Here is a 24,993-nt window from a genome sequence, read left to right as displayed (position 1 = left end):
TCCCTCTGAAGCACAAGAAAGCTGACCCAACCCCAGCAGAGAGCATTTTGGTCTCAAGTCTGAACATCAAGGATGGAAGGAATCTCACTCTGTGGCTTATCTCTGTATCTCTAGCCCTCTTCTGTATGTAAAGCACTAGACATAATATCTGGCATATAGCAGATGCTTAATAAACATTAGCAGACTTCCCTGGTGGTCCAGTGGTTAAAAATCCACCTGCCAATGCAGGAGACACGGGTTCAATCCCTGGTCCAGGAAGATTCCACATGCCATGGGGCAACTAAGGCCACTAGCCGCACCCACCGAGCCCATGCACCTAGAACCTGTGCTCTGCAACAAGAGAAGCTACCACAATGAAAAGCCCATGCACTGCAACTACGAAAGCCCGCACCAGCAACGAAGACCCAGTGCAGCCAAAAATAAATAATAAAATAAATAAATTTTAAAATAGAAAGAAACAAACTGAAGTTGCTCAGTCGTGTCCGACTCTTTGCAACCCCATGGACTGTAGCAACCCAGGCTCCTCTGTCCATGAAATTTTTCAGGCAAGAGTACTGGAGTGGGTTGCCATTTCCTTCTCCAAAATTTTAAAATACTTATGTATATAATAAAAATAAATAAATTTACATTGTTACTATTATTAGTAGCAAGAGGTTCTTAAATCACAGTGACAATACTTCTCAGAGGCCCCTCCTTCCCAAAGGTTCTCCAAGCTCTTGAAATCCCAACCATATGTTAGTTCCATGACCAACTCTATCTAAGGCAGACAGAAGTAGGGTCTCCCCAGGGCCACACATCTTCCATCTCTACTAGCCAAGAGGAACTTCTAGAATTCTAACAAGGGACCAGGACCCAAGAGAAATACAGACTTTTATAGACTCTCAGAGGAATATTGCATCTGAGCTGATCTTTACTGTATTATAAGTATGAAATTGTAATATTATGCTGTGAATTCTCTGATTTTTCCCTAAACAGCCTTCCATCCTGCTCCCCCTGACACACATTTTCAGGTGAGTCAAAATCAAAAAATCCTCTTGGGTAATGGGAACCTTAGCCTTTCTGCAATCCAGACTCAGAATCAGTATTTCCAAGGCTGTGGGATATTTAAAAGAAAATACTTTGTTTGGGTCTAATTGAAAATTGTCTGTACTGGTGCTGATGGGTCCAGTTAGGGGCAAGGCAACATCCTGTACACTTTACATGTAGCATTTGCCTTACATAACTTTGGAAAACCCTCTCATTTTAAAACATTCTAAAACACTGGATAAAATATAACAAACGTTTTATATGCATAGCTGAGCTCACAAGAAAGCAAGATAAGTCCCCATGGGACAAAAACAAAGAGGAGATTGGAAAATCAGAATATTAACTGTGTAAGCCAATGCTGCAAACAGCCCAGTGGAGGTGGGAGGTAGGGGGAAGGGGGAGCTGGTCTCAGTAACTGAAGGACTTAGATTTTAACACCCACTTGGGTGTAGGAGTAAGGCTCTGGGCCCACATGAGGCATGGAACTGGAAATGGGAACCTGCATACAAGTAGAAAAGGAGAAAGCTTTGATAAAATGATAAACTAGGAAAAAAATCAATTATCGGCACACACTGATGACAAAGGAGCTCGTCAGCATCCAAGCACTGAGGAGACGGGAAAGAAGATAAGTTTCCTAAGGATTTATACTCACAAAGTGGTTTTCACACAGACACAGGATTTTGTATCTACATGGGTCAGACTCCTCCCCGGATTAAAAATTAACATAAAATGGTCCCAGACCAAGAACAGTCTAACAGAGCAATCTAAAAATCTGGGGGACCCACTCTTAAGCCAAGCTGATGAGGATGCTCACAAATAAAGCTCCACTGAAGATGACCTCATATTAGAATGTGTGATCTGACATGGCCCCTAAATCTTCACCTCCTGGCATTCTCACTCTTGCAGAGTCCCCTCCTCTCGAGTGCAGATTAGACCTATCTGCCCACTTCTAATGAAAAGAATATGGCAGATACAATGGCATGTCCCTTCTGAGACTAGATCTCAAAAATACCAGGGCTTCCATCGTGGACACATTCTCTCAGTCTCTCAGAGCCTTTGGTCTGGGGGAAGCAAGTTGTGTGCTGTGAGTTGTGTTATATGGTGAGTCTCACACATTACAGATATGAAGCCTGCTGGCAGCAGGTGAGCATGGAAGGAGATCTTCCCCCAGTCAAACCTTGACATGACTGCAGCCTTGGCCAACACCTTGATAAAGCCTGTAAGACATCTGACCCAGGTGGCACCAGCTAAACTGTGCTCAGATTCCTGACCTATAGAAATTGTGAAATAATAAATATATTTGAAGACATGTTTTTATTGGTTTGGTTTTGGCTGCACTGGGTCTTCGCTGTGCTGTGCAGGCTTAGTTCCTGGTCAAGGGATCAAACCTGGGTCTCCTGCACTGGAAGGCGGATTCTTAACCACTGGACCACAGGAGAGTCCCAAGACACTATGTTTTGGGGTAATTTTTTATGCAGTGATAGGTAACTGGGCTTCCAAGTGATGCTAGCAGAAAAGAGCCTGCCTGCCAATGCATGAGACATAAGAGACCCAGGTTTGATCCCTGGGTCAAGAAGATTGCCCTGGAGGAGGGCATGGCAACCCACTCTGATATTCTTGCCTGGAGAACCCCATGGGACAGAGGACCCTGGTAGGCTACTGGCCAAAGGATAGCAAAGAGTCAGACATGACTGAAGCAACTTAGCAAAATAGGTAACTAATATAAACAATGACATAAATAAGAACTAAACTTTTATTGAGTTAAGCCATTGAGAATTCAAGGTTTATTTGTTATAGCAGCCAGTATTACCTTAGCTAAAGCAGATTAGCTTTTAAACTATGCTTAAATTTTCTAAAACTTAAAAGATAAATAAAGCTGAAAACACAAGGATAGAATAAAAGCTTTGGGGGAAAAAAAAGCAGAAAGATTTCCAAAGAAACCAAATCAGATTCCTAGGTGGGAGGAAGGGAGGGGAAAATTAAAACACAAGTAATGAGTTAAGTAGTAAATGAAACAGAACTGAAGAGAAAAACAGAGAACCAGAAAATATATCTGAGGAACTTACTCCAAAGGCAGCAAAGAGAGGTAAAGAAATGGAAAATATGAAGGAGAGGTTAAGCTATATAAAGGAAATAATAAAAATACCCCAAATACAACTAACAGAAGTGCTAGAGGAGCTATCTAGGGACTAGATAAAATATGTCTGTGTAAGTCGCTTAGTCATGTCCGACTCTATGTTACCCCATGGACTGTAGCTTGCCAGACTCCTCTTTCCACGGAATTCTCCAGGCAATACTGGAGTGGGTAGCCAGTCCCTTCTCCAGGGGTCTTCCCGACCCATGGATTGAACCTGGGTTTCCTGCATTGCAGGTGGACTCTCCAGGGAAGCCCAGAGAGAACACAGAAGAAGCAATATTTTAAGAGATAATAACGGTTGTTTAGTTGTGAAGTCATGTCCAACTCTTGCGACCCCATGGACTGTAGCCTGTCAGGTTCCTCTGTCCATGGGATTCTCCAGGCAAGAATACTGGAGTGAGTTGATAATAACAGTCATTAAGAATTTTCCAGACTTATGACTTCAGACACAACAGAGTGAGGATACCAAACCCTATGCCCTAACACAACTATAAAGCTGCACAAAGCTCTCCAAAACAACCATTTTATCACTCTGAAAATCAATCAAAGTTATACAACAAAGAAACACATTCATGAAAATTGCTGAACTTTGGGTAAGAACAATGAGTCTGTAGTGTCCTCACCTGCAGTTGATCCCATAACACAAGTTCCCAGCTCTAAAAGTTGCAATAGTTCAACTAGGGTGGACCAGGCTATGAAAACCAGCTGCTTAACTGCAACTAACAAAGGGGCTCACTTTATTTTGAGCACTGTCCATTATGGCGTCAAGAATAAGAATAACCAGCTGCACTAACAGGTTGAGGTTTCAGCACTGTTTGGGGGCAAGCAATGGGACTGGCAGACGAGACAGGAACTTGATGGGAAATTCTAGGGGGAAAAGGTAGCCACAGAGAGTTTGATAAGCACTTCACATAATCTGGGTTAACTAGAGGCTGGGTGCATATACCACAAAAATCAGAAACACCTTGAGCCCACCCACATATCCCTGGCCAATGGAGCCTATGCATATGTACAGAAGAAATGTAGGAGAACCTGCGAAAAATAAAAGCCAGAGCAGGCTTGAAAGTGACAATTCCTCAGCTCACACAGAACCATAAAAGGAGAGAAAGAAAACCTTACTGGCTTGAAGTTTTTGAGCACAACCTCTGATCAGTCTCTGGCTGGACACTAAGCTATGCAGAGACAGGGTCAACCCCTAGGAAAGCAGGCTTTAAAATAAAAACAAGAAAGAAAAAAATTAGTGGAGACATCAGAGGCTACACCTGGCAAGGTAGATCGATTTCACAGATTTAGACCAGGAATTAACAAATAAACAAAGCAATAGCAATCTTCAAGAGGTAAAATAAGAATCCAGAGTTGCTACAATATATTAAATAAAATGTTCAGTATTCAACCAAAAATTTTATGACACATGTAAATAAACAAGAAAATGTGAATGTCCCTGAATGTTTGATTTATTATACAAAGACTACAAAGTACTTATTATAAGAATGTTCAAAGAACTAAAGGAAATCATATTTAAATATTTAAAGGAAAGTATGACAATAGTGAGGAGAGGGCAATGGCACCCCACTCCAGTTCTCTTGCCTGGAGAATCCCACGTGCAGAGGAGCCTGGTAGGCTACAGTCCATGGGGTCGCAAAGAGTCGGACACGACTGAGCGACTTCACTTTCACTTTTCACTTTCATGCATTGGAGAAGAAAATGGCAACCCCCTCCAGTGTTCTTGCCTGGAGAATCCCAGGGACGGGGGAGCCTGCTGGGCTGCCGTCTATGGGGTCGCACAGAGTCGGACACGACTGAAGTGACTTAGTAGCAGCAGCAGCAGCAGCATGACAATAGTGATGGCATTAATAGAAAATCACAGTAAAGAGAAAATTTTTTTAAAAGAAGAAAAGAATCAAATGGAAAGTCTAGACCTGAAAAGTACAATAACTGAAATTTAAAATTGGCTGGAAAGGCTCAGCATAAAAAGCGATCAGTAAAACTTAATATAATCAGAATAGATTATCCAATATAAAGAATACAGTGGGGTGAAAGACTGAATAGAAATGAGCAGTGTCTCAGAGACCTATGGGCAACATCAAGTATACCGGTATGCATATAATGGGAGTCCCAGAAAAAAGATGACAGAGAGGAAGAAAACATATCTGAAGAAATAATGGCCCCAAACTTCCCAAATTTGCCAAAAACCATTAATCCACAGGTCAAAGACACTCAGTGAATCCAAAGTAGGCTAAATACAAAGCGATCCATACTCAGACACATTACAGTCAACTTTCTAAAGATAAAGAGAACATATTTTTAAGAAAATCTTAATAACAACAAGAGAAAAACAATTCATTGCATACCCCCCAAAAATTATTAATTGACTTTTCATCAGAAACCATGAACACCAAAATCACTTGTGTTCAGAGTGTATAGCACTCAGTGTATAGTCAAAGTGCTAAAAGAAAAAAACTATCAACCAGGAATTCTATATTCAGCAAAAATATCCTTCAAAAAATGAAGGAAAAATAAAGACGGTTCCAAATAAATACAGACTGAAGAAAGTATTGCCAGCAGAGCAATCTTATAAGAAATACTAATGGAAGTTCTTCAGGTTAAAAGGAAGTGACACCCAATGGTAACTCAAATCCACAGGAAGAAATGATGAGCACAGAAACGGTAAACATGTGAGCAAATATAAATATGTTTCACACTTCTTTCCTCAAATTCTTTAAAAGACATAAGAATTTTAAAAGGTTAAAAAAGACATAAAATTGTGCAAAGTAATTATTCCATTCCTATTATTAGTTTATAATAAGTTTTAGGCTTATAACATATATATAGGAAATATATATGACAATAATAGCACAAAGAAGGGAGAGGAAAAGGAAATATATTAGAGCAATGCTTCTATATTTTACTAGAATAAACTAGGTTTCAATAAGTTACACATGTAATTCTTAGTGCAATCACTGATGCACTAAATAATGTAGTAAAAGGAATTAACAAAAACAAATAAAACAACACACAAAATATTTAATGCAAAAGAAGGCATAAAGGAAGAAGAGAGGAACAAAAATGACATGAGACAATCCAACCAAATCAATAATCACATTAAACGTGAATAGACAAAACGCTCATTCAAAAGGCAGAGATTGTCAAACTGGATCAAAAAGCAAGTGGATTGAAAGTAAAAGGATGTACCAGCAAACAGGAACATGAGAGAAAGTTCCAGATTTGATGAAAGACATGAATTCTCAGACTCTGGAAACACACGTGTGTGTGTGTGTGTATGAGCATGCACACACACATACACATCATTGTGAAACTGCAGGACACCAAAATCAAAGGCAAGATCTTGAAAGCAATCAGAGAGAAGTGAAAATCACCAACAAAGACAATTGGGTTAATAGCAGACTTCTCAACAGCAACAACAGAACAGATGACAGAGGAATATCTTCAAAACACACAGAGAAAATAAATGTTGACCTAGGATTCTATAATAAGCTAAATTATGTTCAACAGTGACGTTAAACTATATTTTTGGTTAAAGGCAGAATTTGCCACTGACATGCACTGAAAAAAATGAGTAAAGAATTTACTTTAAAAGGAAGGAGTGAGGGAATTCCCTGATGGTCCAGTGGTTAGGATGTGGTACTCTCACTGCCCGGAGCCCAGCTTCAACCCCTGATCAGGGAACTAAGATCCCACAAGCCACATGGCACAGACAAAAACAAAATAAAAGGAAGGAATGAAATGTAAGAAGGTATAGTGAGAGGGAACTAAAATACTGTACACGCTAACGTACTAAAGTACAAGCTAAAATACTCCAACAAGTACCTGTGAGAAAGGTAGAGGTGATCAAAAGTAAATGGAGAAGACAGTGGATGGAGCAGGTAACTTGGAGAGAAAGAAAAAGGGTACCAGCAGTTTGGTTTTGGACATCTTAACTTTGAGATGTCTACTCAGTATGCAAGCAAGATTTCAATACACAGTTAGATATTCATGCCCGGTATTTATGGGAGAATGTGGGCTGATGATAAACATTTGGAAGTCATCAGGCTCTCAATAAGATTCAAAGCCACAGGCCTAGATGAGCTCGCCCAATGAGTGAGTGTAAGAAGAAGTCCGTGAAATTCCAGATGTTCAATCTGGTTTTAGAAAAGCAGAGGAACCAGAGATCAAATTGCCAATATCCGCTGGATCATCGAAAAAGCAAGAGAGTTCCAGAAAAACATCTATTTATGCTTTATTGACTATGCCAAAGCTTTTGACTATTTGGATCACAATAAACTGTGAAAAATTCTGAAGGAGATGGGAATACCAAACCACGTGACCCACTTCTTGAGAAACCTGTATGCAGGTCAGGAAGCAACAGTTAGAACTGGACATGGAACAACAGACTGGTTCCAAATAGGAAAAGGAGTACGTCAAGGCTGTATATTGTCACCCTGCTTATTTAACTTAACATGCAGAGTACATCATGAGAAACACTGGGCTGGAAGAAGCACAAGCTGGAATCAAGATTGGCGGGAGAAATATCAATAACCTCAGATATGCAGATGACCCCACCCTTATGGCAGAAAGTGAAGAGGAACTAAAAAGCCTCTTGATGAAAGTGAAAGAGGAGAGTGAAAAAGTTGGCTTAAAGCTCAACATTCAGAAAACTAAGATCATGGCATCCGGTCCCATCACTTCATGGCAAATAGATGGGGAAACAGTGGAAACAGTGGCAGACTTCATTTTTTTGGGGACTCCAAAATCAGTGCAGATGGTGACTGCAGCCATGAAATTAAAAGACGCTTACTCCTTGGAACAAAAGTTATGATCAACCTAGATAGCATATTAAAAAGCAGAGACATTACTTTGCCAACAAAGGTCTGTCTAGTCAAGGCTATGGTTTTTCCAGTGGTCATGTATGGATGTGAGAGTTGGACTGTGAAGAAAGCTGAGTGCTGAAGAATTGATGCTTTTGAACTGTGGTGTTGGAGAAGACTCTTGAGAGTCCCTTGGACTGCAAGGAGATCCAACCAGTCCATCCTAAAGGAGATCAGTCCTGGGTGCTCATTGGAAGGACTGATGTTGAAGCTGAAACTCCAATACTTTGGCCACCTCATGCGAAGAGTTGAATCATTGGAAAAGACCCTAGTGCTGGGAGGGATTGGGGGCAGGAGGAGAAGGGGACGACAGAGGATGAGATGGCTGGATGGCATCACCGACTCGATGGGCATGAGTTTGAGTAAACTCCGGGAGCTGGTGATGGACAGGGAGGCCTGGCGTGCTGCGATTCATGGGGTCGCAAAGAGTTGGACACGACTGAGCAACTGAACTGAACTGAACTGAAGAAGAAGTCCAGGAACTAAACCCTGGAAAGCTCCAGTGTTTAGATCCTGGACGAGTTTGTGGGCCCCAGTGACACAGACTGAGAACAGGCAGCCAGAGAGAGAATCTAGAAGAATCTAGAAGAATCTAAAAGATGTGGCATCCTCAAGGCCAACTGAGGAACGTGTTTCAGGAAGGAGAGAATCATCAGCTGTGTTAGACGTTGCTGATGGCTCAAGTGAAACAAATACGGAGCATTAACAAGTAAGTTTAGCAACATAGGCTGGTCTTATGTGAAAAGATGACTGTGCCAGTCAAGATTCCCTGATTCAGGAAATGTAACAAAGAAATGCTGAGAGACAGCAGCAGCAACAAACAATGAGAGCCAAGGAGGATAGACTTTTGCATTGCTTTTTGCATTGCTTTTTTCCCCAGCAAACAGTAAAAATAGCTAACCTTTATCGAGTGCTGGCTCTGTGCCAAGAACACTATTATGATGCCTATTTTTAAATAGGGAGAGTGGGGCTCAAAAAAGTCAAGTAACTTGCCCCAGGTCACTCAGCTGGTAAGGAGTGGAGCTGGAATTCAAACCCACCTAAAGCATTTAATTACTAAACTGCACTGCCTTCTTTAGTTAAGGGGAAAGTCTATACTTAGGTATAGAACTCACACTTATAAAATACCAGTTTGGGGCCAGCTTCCTTGTGTTTGCATGTATTTGTCACTGAACTCCCCAACCGCCTCTGAGACAAGCATCACTACAATTGTCATTTCAACGATGAGAAAACAGAGGTGCTGAGAGGAAAGTATCTTGCCAGTGGTCCCAGGGTGGAGTGGAAGGGAGAGAGCTCAAGCCCTGATCATCTCTGAGACTGAAGCTCTGCCCCTCTCCAGTCTGTGAAGTCAGTCCTGCCTTTCACACGGGGTGGGGGGTGGTGGGGAGGGACCAGGACAGGGCTAGGGAAGCTCAGAGAATTGACACTGCCCTTCCAAGTTCATCACTTGGAGGATGCTTGGTTTTTAAGGATGTGACTCTCTGAGATCCTCAGTCTGATTCAGCTCAAAGAATCCCAAGGCAGGCTTCCCAGCTCCCCAGAACTAGACCTGTGCTTTCTTCAGGGGCAGATTCCTGATTTTTAAGGCCTAGGCTGAGCATGGGAGCGAATCCTCCTCCCCACCCCTTCCCCCTGGCATGCTGGGCTGCTTCCTACCTGTCCGGTGGTGAGGGAACGGCTGTAGCCAGGAATGGAGCTCCGCGGGTGGATCCGGGGTGGGACACAGCAGCTGGGAAAGGTCAAAATTTCGGATTCAGAATGGGAGTCTGCTAGGAGGTGGGGGAGGGGAATGAGAGCACTGGGGTCCCTGAGTGGGTTCTATTCCTCAGAGACCCCCAGAATCTCCAGGAGGAGACTCCTGAGTAAAAGGACTGCGCTAACGAGGGATTGAGATAGAGGCTTTCACAGGCACCCCCTCTTTATATGGGGCAGAGCAAGACTGCCCAGTTGAACCCTAAGCCGGGAACCTGACCGGTACCCACGCGATGAACATCTCCCGCAGGCACCCAGGATCAGCCTCCTGCCCCCTCCCCATCCCCCAGCTCTCCCCTGTCCTTACTTGATCCGGGCCTGGTCCACACTGGAGGAGCGGCGAGTGGTGAAGCGCCGGGCGACCGCTTTGGGAGATGTCTTGGGGCTGCCGTCCGAGTCTCCGCTCTCCTCATCCCCCATGGCTTTGATGTAGCTGCCGCTCCGCATCCTGCGGCAGGGGATCTCCCCGTCCTTGCCCCCAGTGGGGTAACCCCCCCAGTCATCTTGCGGCACCTGCGGGGACAAGGGGCCTCAGGTACCTACTAAATCTGGAGGCCAGGACCCTCTTTCTCCACTGCCCGTGGGAGATGCACAGACCTGGCTCAAGCAAACCACGCTCAGGAGTATGTTGAGGCCGATCAGGACATGCCTCTTCACCCTCCATGGGCCTTCTGCTACTTAACTGAGGGCCATCTAGAGAGTCTAGGGGCTCCCATGATAGGCGCAAGAGGTTGAAGCTCAGAGGCCAAAGTGACCTATGTCAATCTCACCCCTAGCAGTAAGGCATCCCCGACTTCAGTCACCTTTCACCCCTCCTTCTCCGTCATCCTCTTAATGTGCTTACATCCCAAATCCTCTGGCGTCCCCCTCCCTTCTGTGAAGAGCCACAGAAGGAGTGGCATCAGTGTGTGTTTCAGAAAGAGCACTTCAACAGTCCAAAGAGAGGTTGGATTGTGGAGAGCCAGGAGCAGGGCAGGGGCTCAAGTGGTGAGAGGAAGACCAATTAAGAGGCTGATGCTGTTATCCAGGCAAGAGATGATGAGGCCTAAATTAAGACAATGACAATGAGGGGGAAGAGAAGATGGAAATGAGAGGTGTTCAGGAGCATCAGTGAGCCTGATTAGATGTGGGGGGTGAGGGGGCGGGGAGGAGTCGTGGAGGACCGGGAGGCTGCCAGCTGAGGACCTGGGGGATGCTGGTGTTGCTCACTGAGCCACAGAATCCCAGAGAAACAGATGTGGGGGAAAGGTGATAGGTTCAGGGTTGAGCATCTTGAGCTGGCAAAGAACTGTGGAGCAGGTGGTTGAGTGTGTGGTTCTGGAGTTCAGTGGAGAGATCTGAGCTGGAGGCAGACATGGGGGAGTCTTGGGTGGCAGCTGAATCCATAGGAGTGAATGAAACAGCCCAGAGGAGAGAAGAAAGAGAGGTGGGCAGGGATCCACTGACATTTAAAAGGGGGACTGCGAAGAAAGGGAGAGGAGCCTATGAAGTCACCTGTGAAGGAGTGGGCAGATGGGTGGGAGGGAAGTCAGGAGAACGCCCTGTCACGGAAACAGGAGACATTTCCAGAATAGAAGGAGTTGATAATGTCAAATGGCACAGTGCATGCTAAGGTTAGCGGTTTGGGCTGGGGAGTTAGAACCATATTCAAATTCTGGCCCCATCACTTGCCAGCTGTGTAAACGTGAGCAAAGTTGTGTTAAACTCTGCCACAGTTTCCTCATCTGTGAACTGGTAATGCTAATTACGCCTGCATCACAGCACTGGCGGAAAGAGTAAATGTACCAACAGAGAGTAAGGGTTCAACGTTAACTATCACAACGGTAAGCACTGAAAGATACCTTTCAAGGAGGGCTCTCAAGAGACCATTGGTGACCACTGCCAGGACATTTTAGAGGCCAAGAGTGTGGAAGTCAGACTCTAGTAAAGCGGAGAATGAAAGGAAACGATGGAGTCTATGCTCTAAGAACTTGGAAACGAAGGGGAGATAGGAAGGAGACGGAAGGGGGTATGGGGTTAAGGAAAGTTTTCTTTTTTTTTTAGGACGAGAGCCATCTGGGCATGTTTGCAGGATGTGGGAAAGAGTCAGTAAAGAGAAAGAGAGTCTTTAAATGTGGGGAGGAAGCGGGGGATAGTTCATGGATGAAAGGGATCCCAGGGAGATGGGCTCAAGCCCTATGGAAGGGTCACCCTGGGATGCGCAGTCCTGGCTTCATCTCTGAGCCAAGGAAGGGGATGATGAGGGCTGGGGATCTTGATGAGTCTGCAGGTGGGTGAGGGAGTCCATAATGGTTGGCCTATGCTCATTGAAAAGAACAGGCTAAATGAGGGTCAGGGTCAGGGTTCGGGGAGAGCATAGGGCTCAGGAGAAGAACAGAGACTCTAGGGTAAGGCTAGATGAAAGGCCAGAGATCAGTGTGAGAACAGGGACTCAGGGATGGGTGAGGGCCCATGAAGGAGCCCTTGGTGGGAGGACAGGGCTGAGTGGGGGGCTGGGCTCAATCAAATAGGAACACAGGGAGGAGACAAGGCTCCATAAAGGAACAAGGGCTCTGAGTGAGAAGGGGGGTTCTGGAAGAAGGCTGTGGGAGACCTGAATCCAGTGGGAGAATACAGAGTCTCAACAAAAGGGCTGGGGATCCAACCAAGACACCTGGGCTGATGCGGCCAGCTTGCCCTGCTTTTGTGCCAGGGGAGTACAGGTTGTCTGGAGAGTTTCTATAGCCCATTGTTCTCTGCCAAACAGGCTCAGACTTTCCAGCCCTCAGATGCCCTGGAACCCCAGCCCCTGATAGAGCCTCCCCTTCTCCATACTCTACAGAGAGGAGCCACAGGCAGGCAGAGGGAGGGGACAGGCCAGCCAGGGCACGCTCTGCCACACTGCAGGGTTCCCACTCCATAGCCACTGCAGAGCTGCTGGCTCCTCCGCAGGACACTGTGAGGCGCATGTTAAAAAGGGGGCCCCAAGGGAGGTCAGGGCAGCCCTGGAGAAGCAGCAGGGAGCAGCAGGGTGGAGGCAAGGCTCCAGGGATGGGAGAAGAAGGGTTGTTGGTGTTCTCTCCTGAGCCCTTCCTTCTGGACCCTTCAATTCCCAATTTAGAGAACCTTCCTACCCAGGGAGAGGGCAGTGCAAGACCAATCCTGAATCCTACAAGTCTCCAACCTCCCCTTCTGTGTCTCACCCCTTTCTGCTTCCACTCTATGGCCCTTGAGCTGTTGTGAGTTCCCCACCCAGGAGAGCCCTAACATGTGAACAACTTACCAAAAAGGCCAGTGATACCCAAAGGACATGTGCAAGCTCAGTTCTCCATGCCTCTGAACATGCTGCAGCCTCTTCCCGGAACACTCAGGCCTGGAAACACTGCACGCGACTAACTCCAACTTGTCCACTGCGACTCTGTTCGGGGACATTCTGCCCAGAAGCTGCTCTGAGCAGCCCCTGGCCACCACCACCCAAGCGGGTGAGGTGTCTCCTCTGGGCTCCCGAGGTTCCCAAAGCTCTCTCCTCTCGCCGCCTCACTGCACTCTATTCTGTGTGTGTTATGCGCTTAGTTGTTCAGTCGTGCCCGACTCTTTGCCACCCCATGGACTGTATGTAGCCTGCTAGGCTCCTCTGTTCATGGGGATTCTCCAGACAAGAATACTGGAGTGGGTTGCCATGCCCTCCTCCAAGGGATCTTCCTGACCCAGGGATTGAACCCAGGTCTCCTGCATTGCAGGAAGATTCTTTACCATCTGAGGCACCAGGGAAGCTGTCTTGTCTAATCCACTGTGAGCTCCTCCAGGCAGCATCTGTGTCTGCCTCTTTGCATTCACAGCACTCAGGGAACACTCACTGAATGAATGGATGTGGATTAACCATGTGAAATGTGAGTTTGGGGGATAACCCTAAGTCTACTGGACTTCTAGAACTTGTCTAGACTCTTTCTCCTCCAACTATAGGAGGGCTCAAGAAGACACATCAGGGGATGTGGGAGAGGAGCGTGAGACAGAGAAGAGGAAGGTGGATGGCAGGAAGAGCCCCTAACCCCATCTCTATAGGATGATGGAGAGGGGACAGTGAGGGATAGACCAAGGCTCCATAAGAAGAAGGGGTCAGAGCTCCTAGCCTCACCTGCAGACACCACAGAGGTGGTAAAAGAGGGCAGGGACAGTGCGCCAGTTATCACCTGCACCATCCACTCCCAGGAAGCCCTAGCCCACCGCGGGGTCTGGGGCTCAGACTTCAGTGTGCACCCCAGCCCAAGAAAACCCACAGGACAGATTCCCTGGCTCCTCCACAGCCTTGTGGGTGTCCCAGCTGCAGGTTCCCCAGAATGACAACACCAGCAGAGGCACGTTCTGGAAACAACTGACCTTCATATCTGAACCCTATCTGGACCACCCAGATTTGGGCAGAAAAGAGGTCTGGAGAAGGCCCGGGGGCAAGACAGCTGCTTTCCAACTGCTGACCTCCAATCTTGGGGAAGCCCAGGCAGGCAGCAGCACTCTGTCTGTTCACTGCTCACCCTCAACCTCATTCTGCCTCCAGCCTCACAAGACAGAGGCCAGCACAGCTTGTCCTAAACAGCAGGTAAGAGAAAAGTCTTCCTGGCGCTGACGTACGACATCAAAATGGAAGGGCCCCCTCACTGCACAAATGGGGAAACTGAGGTCCCCAAAGGGGCTCAAGGTGTTACAGTACAGTGAGGCGGGGAAGAACCCGCTGCCTCCAGACCCGTCATCATGGGAAGAGCTGGCTCCCATCCAACCCTTTCCACAGCCCCCAGGGTAACAACACTGGTGAGGGCTGAGGAGCCTGTCCCCCACCCCACCAAAGCCTCACCTGCAGATAGTGATAAGTCCTGGCTTTGGCCTTAGCCTCCGGCCCCAGGAGCCCCTTGCCGGGCCCGGCCCCCGGGTATCCATCCCGGCCCTGGCTGACCATCATGGTATGCCAGGCACTTCGCTTGACCGATTGTCCATCCAGGGACATGGACATGCCAGTGCAGGCAAGACAGCGGCCTTCCGACCCTCCCGAGCGCCCCTTGAAGCTCAAGTCCCGGTAGGACCCATCCGGAGCCTCCAGGCAGAAGGGGCCCCCGGGCTCCCCAGGGGGCCGCCCGCCGGCCAGGAAGCCGCTGTCACTGTCCAAGTTGTCGTCGGAGCTCCACCAGCCCGCGGCCTTGGCCTGGTGCCGGCCATCCCCCTTGCGGTCCTTGCTCTTACTCCTCTTGCCATGCCGGGCCTGGTGGTGGTGGTGATGGTGGTGGTGATGGTGGTGGGAGGCGTGGGGGCCACCAGAGCTCGGGCCTGGGTAGCTGTCCCCCCCGGAGCCACCTCTTCCCTCGGCCTTGGGCCCATTGTAGTCCCGCTTCCCCGGAGCCTCCAGAGAGTGGGACTTGGCAAACAGCTTCTGCACAGAGTGGACCAGATGCCGGATGCGGCTGGGGCTCTCGCTGCGGGCCTCCGGGGCGGTGCCAGACCCCGGCCCTGGCCCGGGCCCGGCCCCTGCTGGACCCCGCTGGTATGGCAGCGTGTGGAAGCCATCCTGTTGAACTGGCAGCTGCTTTTCAAACTGGTCCAGCAGTGTGGGAGGCAGGCGGGGGGCACCCTTGCCCTGCGGGTGGCCCACACAGTCTTCACAGGTGTCGAAGGGGCCCTGGCCGGGGTACATCCTGGGGAAGGTGCTGCTACCCCCCCCAGCCCCGGCCCCTCCTGGCCCTCCCTCGGGGCCTACGGATGGCCCCTCGCTCAGGCTCAGGGGCCCTTCAGGAGAAAGGTGTCCCAGGCCAGCTCTTGGGGCACAGAAGCGGGGCTCGGTGGAGAAGGCCTCCCCGGAGCCCACCAGGTACGGGGCCCTGGCAGCAGGGCCCACGTCCATATGCTGCTGGTCGGCAAAGCGGGCTGGGCGGGGATGGCTGCCTCGGTCGCCATGGTAACCCCTCATGGCCTCAGCAAGGGCTCTTCATAGCGCTGGGGGCCAGGCCCCAGGAACCTCCTGGGAAAATAGGGAGCAATGGGATTAGCATCGAACAACTGGCCACCTGACCTGAAACTTTTATCAGGTATTCTTAGCACCGCTTAGGTAATGCATATCAGTCTGTTGCGGTTAATTGTACTGTCCACAAACAGGCTTAAAAGTCATACTAGACAAAGACTCACAAGGGCACAAAATCACCATTCATCAAATGCTGCAAAGATGATAAATACTTATTCACAAGAGGAAATGTCCTCAACCAAACGGATTTTTTAAAGACTCTTAGGTAACCAAGAGTAAAAAGATACCAATACAGACATAAAAACAATAGTCAAACATACAAGCCATTATGTGAACTAGCTTCTAACAAGCTGGTGTGAGGCAAATTGAGCCAGAGCCACACCTGTGTCCCATCCCTACCCAATTCCCCTGCTATGAAGAGCCAGGGCTCTGGGTCACAGCTCCCAGAAGCAATAACCAAAGAGAACGTTGGACCCAAATCTACACATCCATCACGAGACTGTAGAATAACCCCTCCCCTTCCTTCCACACCCAGTTCCTTCCATCTGGCTGGAGGCTCATTCTCCCTCCCCTCCAGGGCTGAGACTGGAAGGGATAACCTGAGATGACTCCTCCCTCCTCTTCTGGGTTCCGAATATTCCCTGATGAAATTTCTCCCTGTGCCTTTTACCACCACCCCCATTCCAGGGGAGGAGAGGTCATGAAGGGGGGAGAAACATAAAAGAGGCACGCTGGCTATTCAAGCAGCATCTGAATCCTAAACTGGGGTTAGAACCCAGGAGTTCCTCCTCCCAGGAACAGTGGGCTGGCAGGGCAGGGAGGTGATGGAGGGAAAGCGTTGGAACCAGTGCCCCTGGCCCCCACCCCAGGCTGGCCAAGGCTGCAGGACAGAGAGGTCAGCTCTCAGCAAGAACTGCCTCCAATCAGGGCTCCAGAGCTGCCAGGACAGGAGCTACAGCAGGAGGGACAGGGACCAAGGAGCTGGCAGACGGCGCCCTCCCTCATCCCAGACCAGGCTCCTGGGCCATCTGCCGACTGTGAGGAGATGGCAGCCTCAAAGACTCCAGACAGCAGCACCTCCAAGGTTCTCCCTCCCTTCCTCCTCACCACGGCCCCCCCATGCCCACCACGGTCCGAGCTTCTTCCAGATCCCGCTCACAGTTCATCTCTGAGCACTTGCCGTGTACTGGTTACTGTGCACACCCAGTATGCTCTAATCCCCCTGAAATCCTATGTGCAGATGTTATCCACATCTACTCATGAGAAAATAGCCCAAAATGGTAAGGTCACAAAGCCGGTAAGTGGGTGAGTCACTTTGCATCAAGATTCAAACCCAGCTTATTTTGATTTGAGAACCCTATCCCCCAGACTCTCCTACCACTCACCATCTGGGGTGTCCCATCCTTGGTGTCAGGATCTCCACCGCCAGGCAGAATCCTAACTTCAGAAGGCGCAGGACCACTGGCTCCTAACCGGAAAGAAAAGGGTGGTAAGCAAAGAGGAAAACAGATTCTCCCAGAGTCCTTAGAGGACGGGTCGCTGGCCTTGACAGTTTCCCTGCCCAACCCCCCAGGCCAGGACTGATTGGATCCCCCATGATGCAGAGCCTCTGGACCCCCAGGGAAATGAAGTTGGCTTCATTATGCAAATGCATGCAAATAAGCTTACAGGTTGGACTACCTCCAACTGCAGGTGTCTGTGTGATCTGTCCGTGGTGCTGAGCCACTGCATTTTCATTGCCCTCAAATATGATTCCATTCCACAAATATTTGTTGAGCAGCTACCATACCAAGACTCAGAGTGAGACATGAACAGAGGTGATTTAAGTGTGGTCCCTGTCATTAAGAGGCTTATAGTCTAACAGGGGGACCAACCTTTCACATGAGAGGGTTATTTTAGGTCCCTGTATTTTTGCATAAGCTGCTCCCTCCTCCTAGAATCTACTTTCATCCACCACCACCCCCCAACACATTCCCCTGGCTAACACTTATTCAGATTAAGCTCCACCTTCCCTTGAAGACTTTTCTGGGTTATGCCTCTCTATCGCATTTTTAGAATACCCTGGGTTCCCCCATGAAAGCAACTATCACATTGCACTGAAATTGTCTGTTTCAGATTCTGTCTCCCCAAGTAGAATCTGGTCTTCTGCAGAGAAGGAACCAAATTCTATTTATCACTGGATCTCCAGCACTCAGCTCGGGCCTTTGCCCAGAGATGGTACTTAACAAATGTTCACTAAATAGATGAATAAATGACTGTGCTGTAAAGAGGTTCCAAAATGTTAGGCCAGTTAAGATGAGAGCAAGAAGAGATCCAATAGAGGGAAACTGAGGAAGACTTCCCAGAGAAGAGTGTGTCTGAGATGGAGAACAAGATGGCTGTGTGTAAGGGAGATGGAATTCCCAGTGAAGGCAAGAGCATGCACAAAGGCAGAAGAGGTGGGCAAATAAGGAATTTTAAGGGGTGGGGTGAGAGAGTTCCAGCAGACATTGGGGGGTTGGAAAACACTGGGAAGACATGGGAGAGAGAGAGAGTCAGAAAGGAAGACGACTCTGAAGTTTGCAGCAGCCGTGACTGGAAGACTAATGATGCCATTATTAGACACAGGGATGTCAGGAAGAAGAGCTAGCTTTGCGGGCATGATTAATAGTAGTGGAAGAGACACAGTCAGACAACAAGAAGAACTTCCTGACCCTGAGGGATGTGAGACAATGAGAAAGATCGTGAAGTCTCCTGGGAATCTTCCATAGAGGGGAAGATTCTCCAGCCTCTGGTCCACCCTATGGCCTGAGCTGGAGAGGCTGTTGGTTATCCTGCCTGGAGGGGACCTGGGGTGACCTTACAGATATCAACTGCCTATCTCCAGATGACAATTCTTTTCCACCTTTACCTCTCTCTGGAGAAGCAGAGGGGACTTCAGACCAAAATGGCCTCTCAAATAGCTATTGGGAAAGCACCTGGAAGCATCTCTCCTCCTTGGAAAGAAGCTTTGATAGTTTGGTCTTTTATCCATGGCACAGTCCTCCTCTTCCTACCCCAAGTAGGACCCATGTCTGAGACTCACAGCATGAAAGGCCAGTTTGGCAGAAATCCAGACCACCCATTTGCTTTGTCTGTGGCCACAGCAAGCCTGGGAATGTCCGCACCAATGGTTTGGACACTCCCAGGTTTTCCCACGTCCCCCACCACTACACAGGTGCTGCTGCCAGTCACTGAGCCTTCATCAAGATCTTATCAAACTCAGTCTCTTTAGCATCGATCCATGTTCTCCCCCACACCCAGAGAAGAGCATGGCAACCCACTCCAGTGTTTTTGCCTTGAGGATCCCATGGACAGAGCAGCCTGGCAGGCTCTAGTCCACAGGGTTGCAAAGAGTCGAACACAACTGAAGCGACTTAGTACACATGCATGCACCATGTTCTCCCAGCTCTAGTCTCAGAGGAGATGGGCCCCTGTATTTATTCCTCTCCAGACAAAGCACTCCCAACTCCCTTTCCCATGTCCTACAGGGTAGTACTTGCTAGTGGAAAAAAGCACAAACCCTGACACCACAAACCCTCAGACCACCCTGAGACCTGGTGACCCACCCTCTCGAAGCCTAATGATACCTGCTCACCTGTCTCCAAGGATTTTAGTATCAAGTGATACAACGTACATGAAACCACGCTATAAACTCTAAAAGATTACACAATATAGTCCCCCATGTGAAGCCCTCATTCTGGATTTCCAAAATCCCCAATGTCCAAATACTACACAATACAATCGAATTCAAATTACTGGGAGAAAAGGAAGCTATCCAATTTCTGGATTTCTTAAAGAGAAGATTTAATTGATATAGATTTAATTATATAAACTTCATCCTATATCTCACGATTATAATCACATTCCTCCCCATTACTAAACATAATCAATAGGAAGGGAAAACAAGTGAGGAGGGGACTAATAATTCAATCCATCACCATGTCCTATGGATTTTGTTTCCTAAAAATAGATCTGCCCACTTATTTCCGAATCTACCAAATCACTGTCAGCCGACTAGCCAAAACTCATTCTCAACCTCCTTTGCCCAGACTCTTTTGTACCTAGAAGTCACATGATTCACATTTAGATAATAACATATACATAAAAAAATCTGATGAGAGTCTCTGGGGAAGTTCTTGCCTTTATAATAAAAGGGGCAGGACTTGCCAGTACCATCCTCCCTTTCTTTTCAGCTTGAATACAATCACAATGCCTGGAGCCAGGGCAGCTGTCTTGCCACCATGAGAGCAAGGCATAGAGAATCACAGAAATGCCAGCCCTGGAGTCATCGAGCCAGGGAACCAACAGAAGCAGTTGCCTTCCTCCAGGCCTAAATGCAGGAAGGAATCAAGTCCTTTTTACTTAAACCACTGTTGGCCAGATTTTCTGTATTTGCAGCAGAAAGCGCTGCTAACTAATCCAACTACCTCAGAACATCATCTCCTGCCTGGATGTCTGCATAAGCCTCCTAAATGGTCTCCCTGCCTCCACTCTTACCCAGTTCCCGTCCAAATGGTCATTTGGAAACACAAATCTGATCATGTCACTTCTCCGCTTAAAACTCTTCACTGGCTTATTGATGTTCTTAGGATAAAATGCCTTAACCCATCCAACAAGGCCTGCAGGCTCTGGCCCTTCCTGGGCTTCCAAAATCCTCTCACAACACGCTCCCCACTTGCTTCCTCTGCTCCAGCCAGGCTGGTCTTTTGCAGTCCCACAATCCCTCCCATCATGGGGCCTATTTCTCTCCCATCTGGAAAGCTTTTCCCACCCACCTCTGCCTTGCTAACTCCTACACACCCTTCAGATCTCAGCCCAGTTGTTGCTTCCTCAGGGAAGCTTTCTCTGGCCTCCCTGACTAGGTCAGATCTCCCTGCTGTTTGCTCTCAAGGCACTGTGTACCTCTTCTATCATTACCATTTTCAATTTGTGTGATTCAGAAATTGTCTGTCTCTCCCATTAGAAGGTAAGCTCCATGGAAGGGCAGGAATTCCATCCATCTTATTCAATGCATTATCTCCCCCATTCCTAGAACAATGCTTGGCAGATGGCACGTGTTGGAAAAGTGGGTGCAGACCTACAAAGAACAAGACCCATTCACGTATGACATTTTAACTGCCTCCTTGGAAAAGCCCCTGATGCTGGCAAAGATTGCAGGCAAAAGGAGAAGGGGGCGGCAGAAGATGAGATGGGTTAGATGGCATCACCAATTCAATGGGTGTGAATCTGAACAAACTCCAGGAGATGTAGGAGGACAGGGGAGCCTGGCGTGCTGCAGTCCATGGGGTCACAAAGAGTTGGACATGACTGAGCGACTGAACGACAACAGAAATGCCAAGGGACAGATACTACCCCACCCCTCAATTCACAGGAGAAGAAACTGAGGCTGGGAGGGCCTAGCGGACAGTCCCAAGGCTGCACAGTTGGTGGCAAACCCAGAAGTGAAACCCAGCGTAGCTTCACTCCAGCGCCTTAGCTTTTCTCCTTCCCATGCTGCTGCCCAGGGAAGCCAAACTGATTAAACACCATTCTGAAGGAACACAGTAATGGATTTGTTTTTTTTAAAAAGGAAACACAAAACTAAGAACCTCACACATACCACACACTCCAGAGGTAAGCAGAGTGTGGTTTAGCCCTTTCCCCTGTGTGGTGAGTACTGAATTTGTTCCAAATCCAAGGTCAGAAGAGTAGAGAATAAAGGAGGCTCCCTGAAGCCCTCGGACAACTCTGGGTGCTAGTCTTACTTTCCCCCGTTCTGTGGCACCGAGGCATCTAACTACTTCCCCAGGACACAGCGAGCTGCCCGGGGGGTGAACCTCTGGGCCTAGGGAAGCAGCCACTTTTGCGATCGCCTGTGGCTGGCTGGGAAGTAGGGGGGTGAAGGAGGTTAGAAGGGTGCCACATGTGACACATTCTCTGATGCAGCTCACATCTTTCTGGGATTGGAAGAAGGACCACACATGCCGTCACCAAGAAATTACCCAATTTAGCACCAACTACACAATCCAGCAATTAGCTTCTTAAACCGGAACTTGCTGGGGCTGCCAGGCTGGCAGGGTTGTTGTTACAAATTTCACTGGGAAACCAGCTGTGTAATTCGCCAGGAGGTTGTCACTGCCCCAAGCAATTACCTTCCAGAAAAAGAATGGAAAATGGAGGAAGGAAAAGGGCTGCAGAGGACAAGAGTCAGGGTGCTTTCTTTTCCTCTCCCCCAGGGCCCTGCTTGGTCAAGCCAGCTGATTTTCCTTTCTTGAGACCTAGGTGACTCCCGGATTCCCGGCATCAAAGTAGTTCCTGGTATAGCCTCTGCCGTCAGACTCTCAGGGTTCAAATCCCTTTCCATTCACTTGCTCACTGTATGTACTTGGGCAGGTGGTTCGCCTCTCTCAGCCTATTTTCTCTTCTGTACGATTAGAGTTCTCAGAAAGCTACGAAGGCCGTGAGGGTCAACTAGGTAAAGCATATAATACTGTGCCTGGCACATGGTGAATCCTCAATAAAGGAGCGATAGGTATTTGTATTTTCATTTTTATGACTTCCTCCAGGGGTTTACAGTGTGACCTTGAGTAGGTCACTTTACTTCTCTGGGACAACTGTGTAAGACCAAAGGTATTCTACAGGAAAAGAAAAAGAAAAAACAGTTCTGAGACTTCCCTGGTGGTTCAGTGACTAAGATTCCTCACTTCCAATGCAGGTGGCCCAGGTTCGATCCCTGGTCAGGGAACTAGATCCCACATGCCACAATTAAGAGTTCGCATGCTGCAAAGTCCGCATGCCACAAGTAAGACCTCGCACAAATAAATAAATACATATTTAAAAAAGAAAAAGGCAGTTCTTACACAAAATCATCCACACCTGCACACTCAAGGATCAAGGAGCCTTTGACAAAGGCCAGTGTCTCAGAGGTTAACACAAAGTGATGATTTGGGCAAAGATGAAGATTTCAAAAAGCAAGTATTAACTGCTTCATGCCTTCCCCCAAGAAGCTGTCTGGAAGAGGTACACACTGGACATGATGGTCCAGACAGCAGCAAAGGGGTACAGTTGCTCTCTGGCTGGGGATCAGCCTTCTCTAGTCCCCTCACACTGAACCTCTGAGGTCATCCCCATACCAGTTCCAATACAGCAGAACTTATAGCAACTTAGGCCTGGAACTCATCTTGCTGCTCTAGGCCTGGGCTCCTCCATGGCTGTGGGTGGAGGACCTCAGAGCTTCAGGCTTTACCTTCCTAGTCCCCTTCCCTGGGTCAGTCTAACCAGAGTGGCCAGGATTCTGCCTCAGTTTCCCTTTCCAGTCCTCCTCTACCCCTATCCTGACAGCAGCTTGGAGGCTGAGGCTGTCTTGTCCACGGTGAAGGGTCCAGCTACTGGGGAGCCCTGACAGAGAGCCTCTGACCTGTATCCCAAGCTCAATGATGGGCCTTCCTCCTCCGGCCCCCACCTTCTCCTGCATCCAGGGCTGTCTGAGCCCCCTTGACCATTTCAGCACTGGCGTTGTTCAGCTCTCTTGGGCAGGATCTCTGCAGCTGGGCTTGTTTCCTCACCCCGGCCTCTCTTAACCTCGCTGCCCAGATTTGTCGCTGAAGACTCAGCATGCCTTCTGCCCAACCTCCACCCCTCGGACCCAAGAAAAACATTCTCTTCCCCTCACTGCCCCAAAAAGTGGAAAGAAGGAAGGGTGAGCAGAATAGGAGGGAGGGTTGGGATCTTTTTCATTCACTTTTATTACTTTATTTAATGAATTCCTCCTGGGGGTTTAGGGTAGGAATTTTACAGAAAATGGGCTTACTGCTCCGCAACACTTGTGACAGAGGAAGATCCAAAGGCTAAATCCATCTCCTGACCCATAGGACGGTGCTCAGCCTGTGAATAACCCATACTACCTATAATCTCTTTGAAAATCCCACCTCAGGGGGCTTTATACTTGATGTTCTCTCTGTTGGAACACTGTGCCCCAGATATTCCCATGGCTTCCTCTGTCTGATCTTTCAGGTCTCAGCTCAGAGAAGCCTTCCCTGACCACTCACTAGCTGAAGTTGAGCTCCTTCCCCCAGGAACGCTCTACATCACCTGTTTTCATTGCCTTCATAGGGCTATCGCTCTTTGAAATTATTTTCTTTATCTAGTCCATGTTTATAGTATGTCTCCCCACAGCAGAATACAAGCCCCAGGGGGGCAGGAACTATGTCTGTCATGTGCTGCATGCCTAGCATGAACAGGTGCTCAGAAAGTATCAAGTGTATGGATGCATGTCTTCACTTTCCACTCCACTCCTGTGCCCAACAGCCCACAGACAGGACCTCCACTCCTTTCTCCCTAAGGGCTCTGGAGAGCCCCTGGAGGATTTGGTATTAGAAATCCCATCACCAAATCCAGCCCTGTCCATCACGTTTATCTAGCCCCTCTCAACTGGCAGGTAAGGATAGTCCTTTTTCAGCCACGTCTGGGGCTCTCCAGATGTGCCTCTGCCTTCAAGGAAGGCAGTGAGGTGGAAGAGGAATGAGGTGGAGGAAGTTACCCTCCCGACACTGCAGAGCAGGAGGAGAGACCAAAAGGAGGGGAATCTCCCAGCCCCAAAGAGCTCTCTTCCTCCAGACAATCTGGGCTCCAGCTCCTCTCCCAGCTGAGGCCATGTGGCCAAGAGGTGCCAGAAGCAAAGTTCAAGCTCTTTCAGGGTTGTCAAAGGCAATAAGCGATACAGTTCAAGCTGCTCAGTCTCACGCCTCACCCCCTAGCCGCAGCCACGGTCAACTGCTTTGGGCCCATTCTTCCCTTTTTGTCAAATGATCAGTCCCCAGGAGGGTCTGCCTGCCCATGCTCCCACTCCTACCTGCCTGTTTTGGGAAAGACATCCCAGTCCACCACTGAGAGACAGACCACCAGGATTAGACTCCTATAGGACCCTGGTCAGGGATAGCTAGCAAGAGAGGCTGTGGGTCCTGGGCCTCCCGGGTCCACCAGTTACTAGATGTGAAGCCTTAAGGAAGTCTCTGGACCTCTCTCTCTAGTTCAGTGTCTTCATTTTTCAAATGGGAGCAAGCATAGGTCCCTTCTCACCACGATGTCATGAGTATTAAGGTCATGCAGGTAAAATAGCGCAGCACTGAAGGTTAGCTCCTGACAACCAGGGAGAAACTGCGAGAACCAGTGAGATCTGGAAGCAGGGCCTTTGAGAGGATTTCTCAGCCTCCGGCAGAGGCTGGAGCCACACC

The 24,993-nt window shown here is 48.3% G+C and overlaps 1 protein-coding gene across 1 annotated transcript in view; it reads right to left on the bottom strand.

Moving 5' to 3' along the window:
* Positions 1 to 24,993, bottom strand: part of DLGAP3 (DLG associated protein 3) — a 63,786-nt gene that overhangs the window by 24,883 nt on the left and 13,910 nt on the right. The window contains exons 2-5 of the mRNA XM_061122453.1: positions 17,146 to 17,228; positions 14,606 to 15,760; positions 10,088 to 10,293; positions 9,685 to 9,757 (exon numbers count right to left, since the gene is read on the bottom strand). Coding sequence (XP_060978436.1) covers positions 9,685 to 9,757; positions 10,088 to 10,293; positions 14,606 to 15,709 — 1,383 coding nt within the window. The 5' untranslated portion in view covers positions 15,710 to 15,760; positions 17,146 to 17,228. The remainder of the gene's footprint in view (positions 1 to 9,684; positions 9,758 to 10,087; positions 10,294 to 14,605; positions 15,761 to 17,145; positions 17,229 to 24,993) is intronic.

The sequence above is a fragment of the Dama dama genome, chromosome 20, assembly GCF_033118175.1.
Source record: "Dama dama isolate Ldn47 chromosome 20, ASM3311817v1, whole genome shotgun sequence".
In the NCBI taxonomy this organism is placed as follows: domain Eukaryota; kingdom Metazoa; phylum Chordata; class Mammalia; order Artiodactyla; family Cervidae; genus Dama; species Dama dama.
The sequence above is the reverse complement of the archived record's forward strand: the minus strand, read 5'-3'. Positions and strand labels throughout refer to the sequence as shown.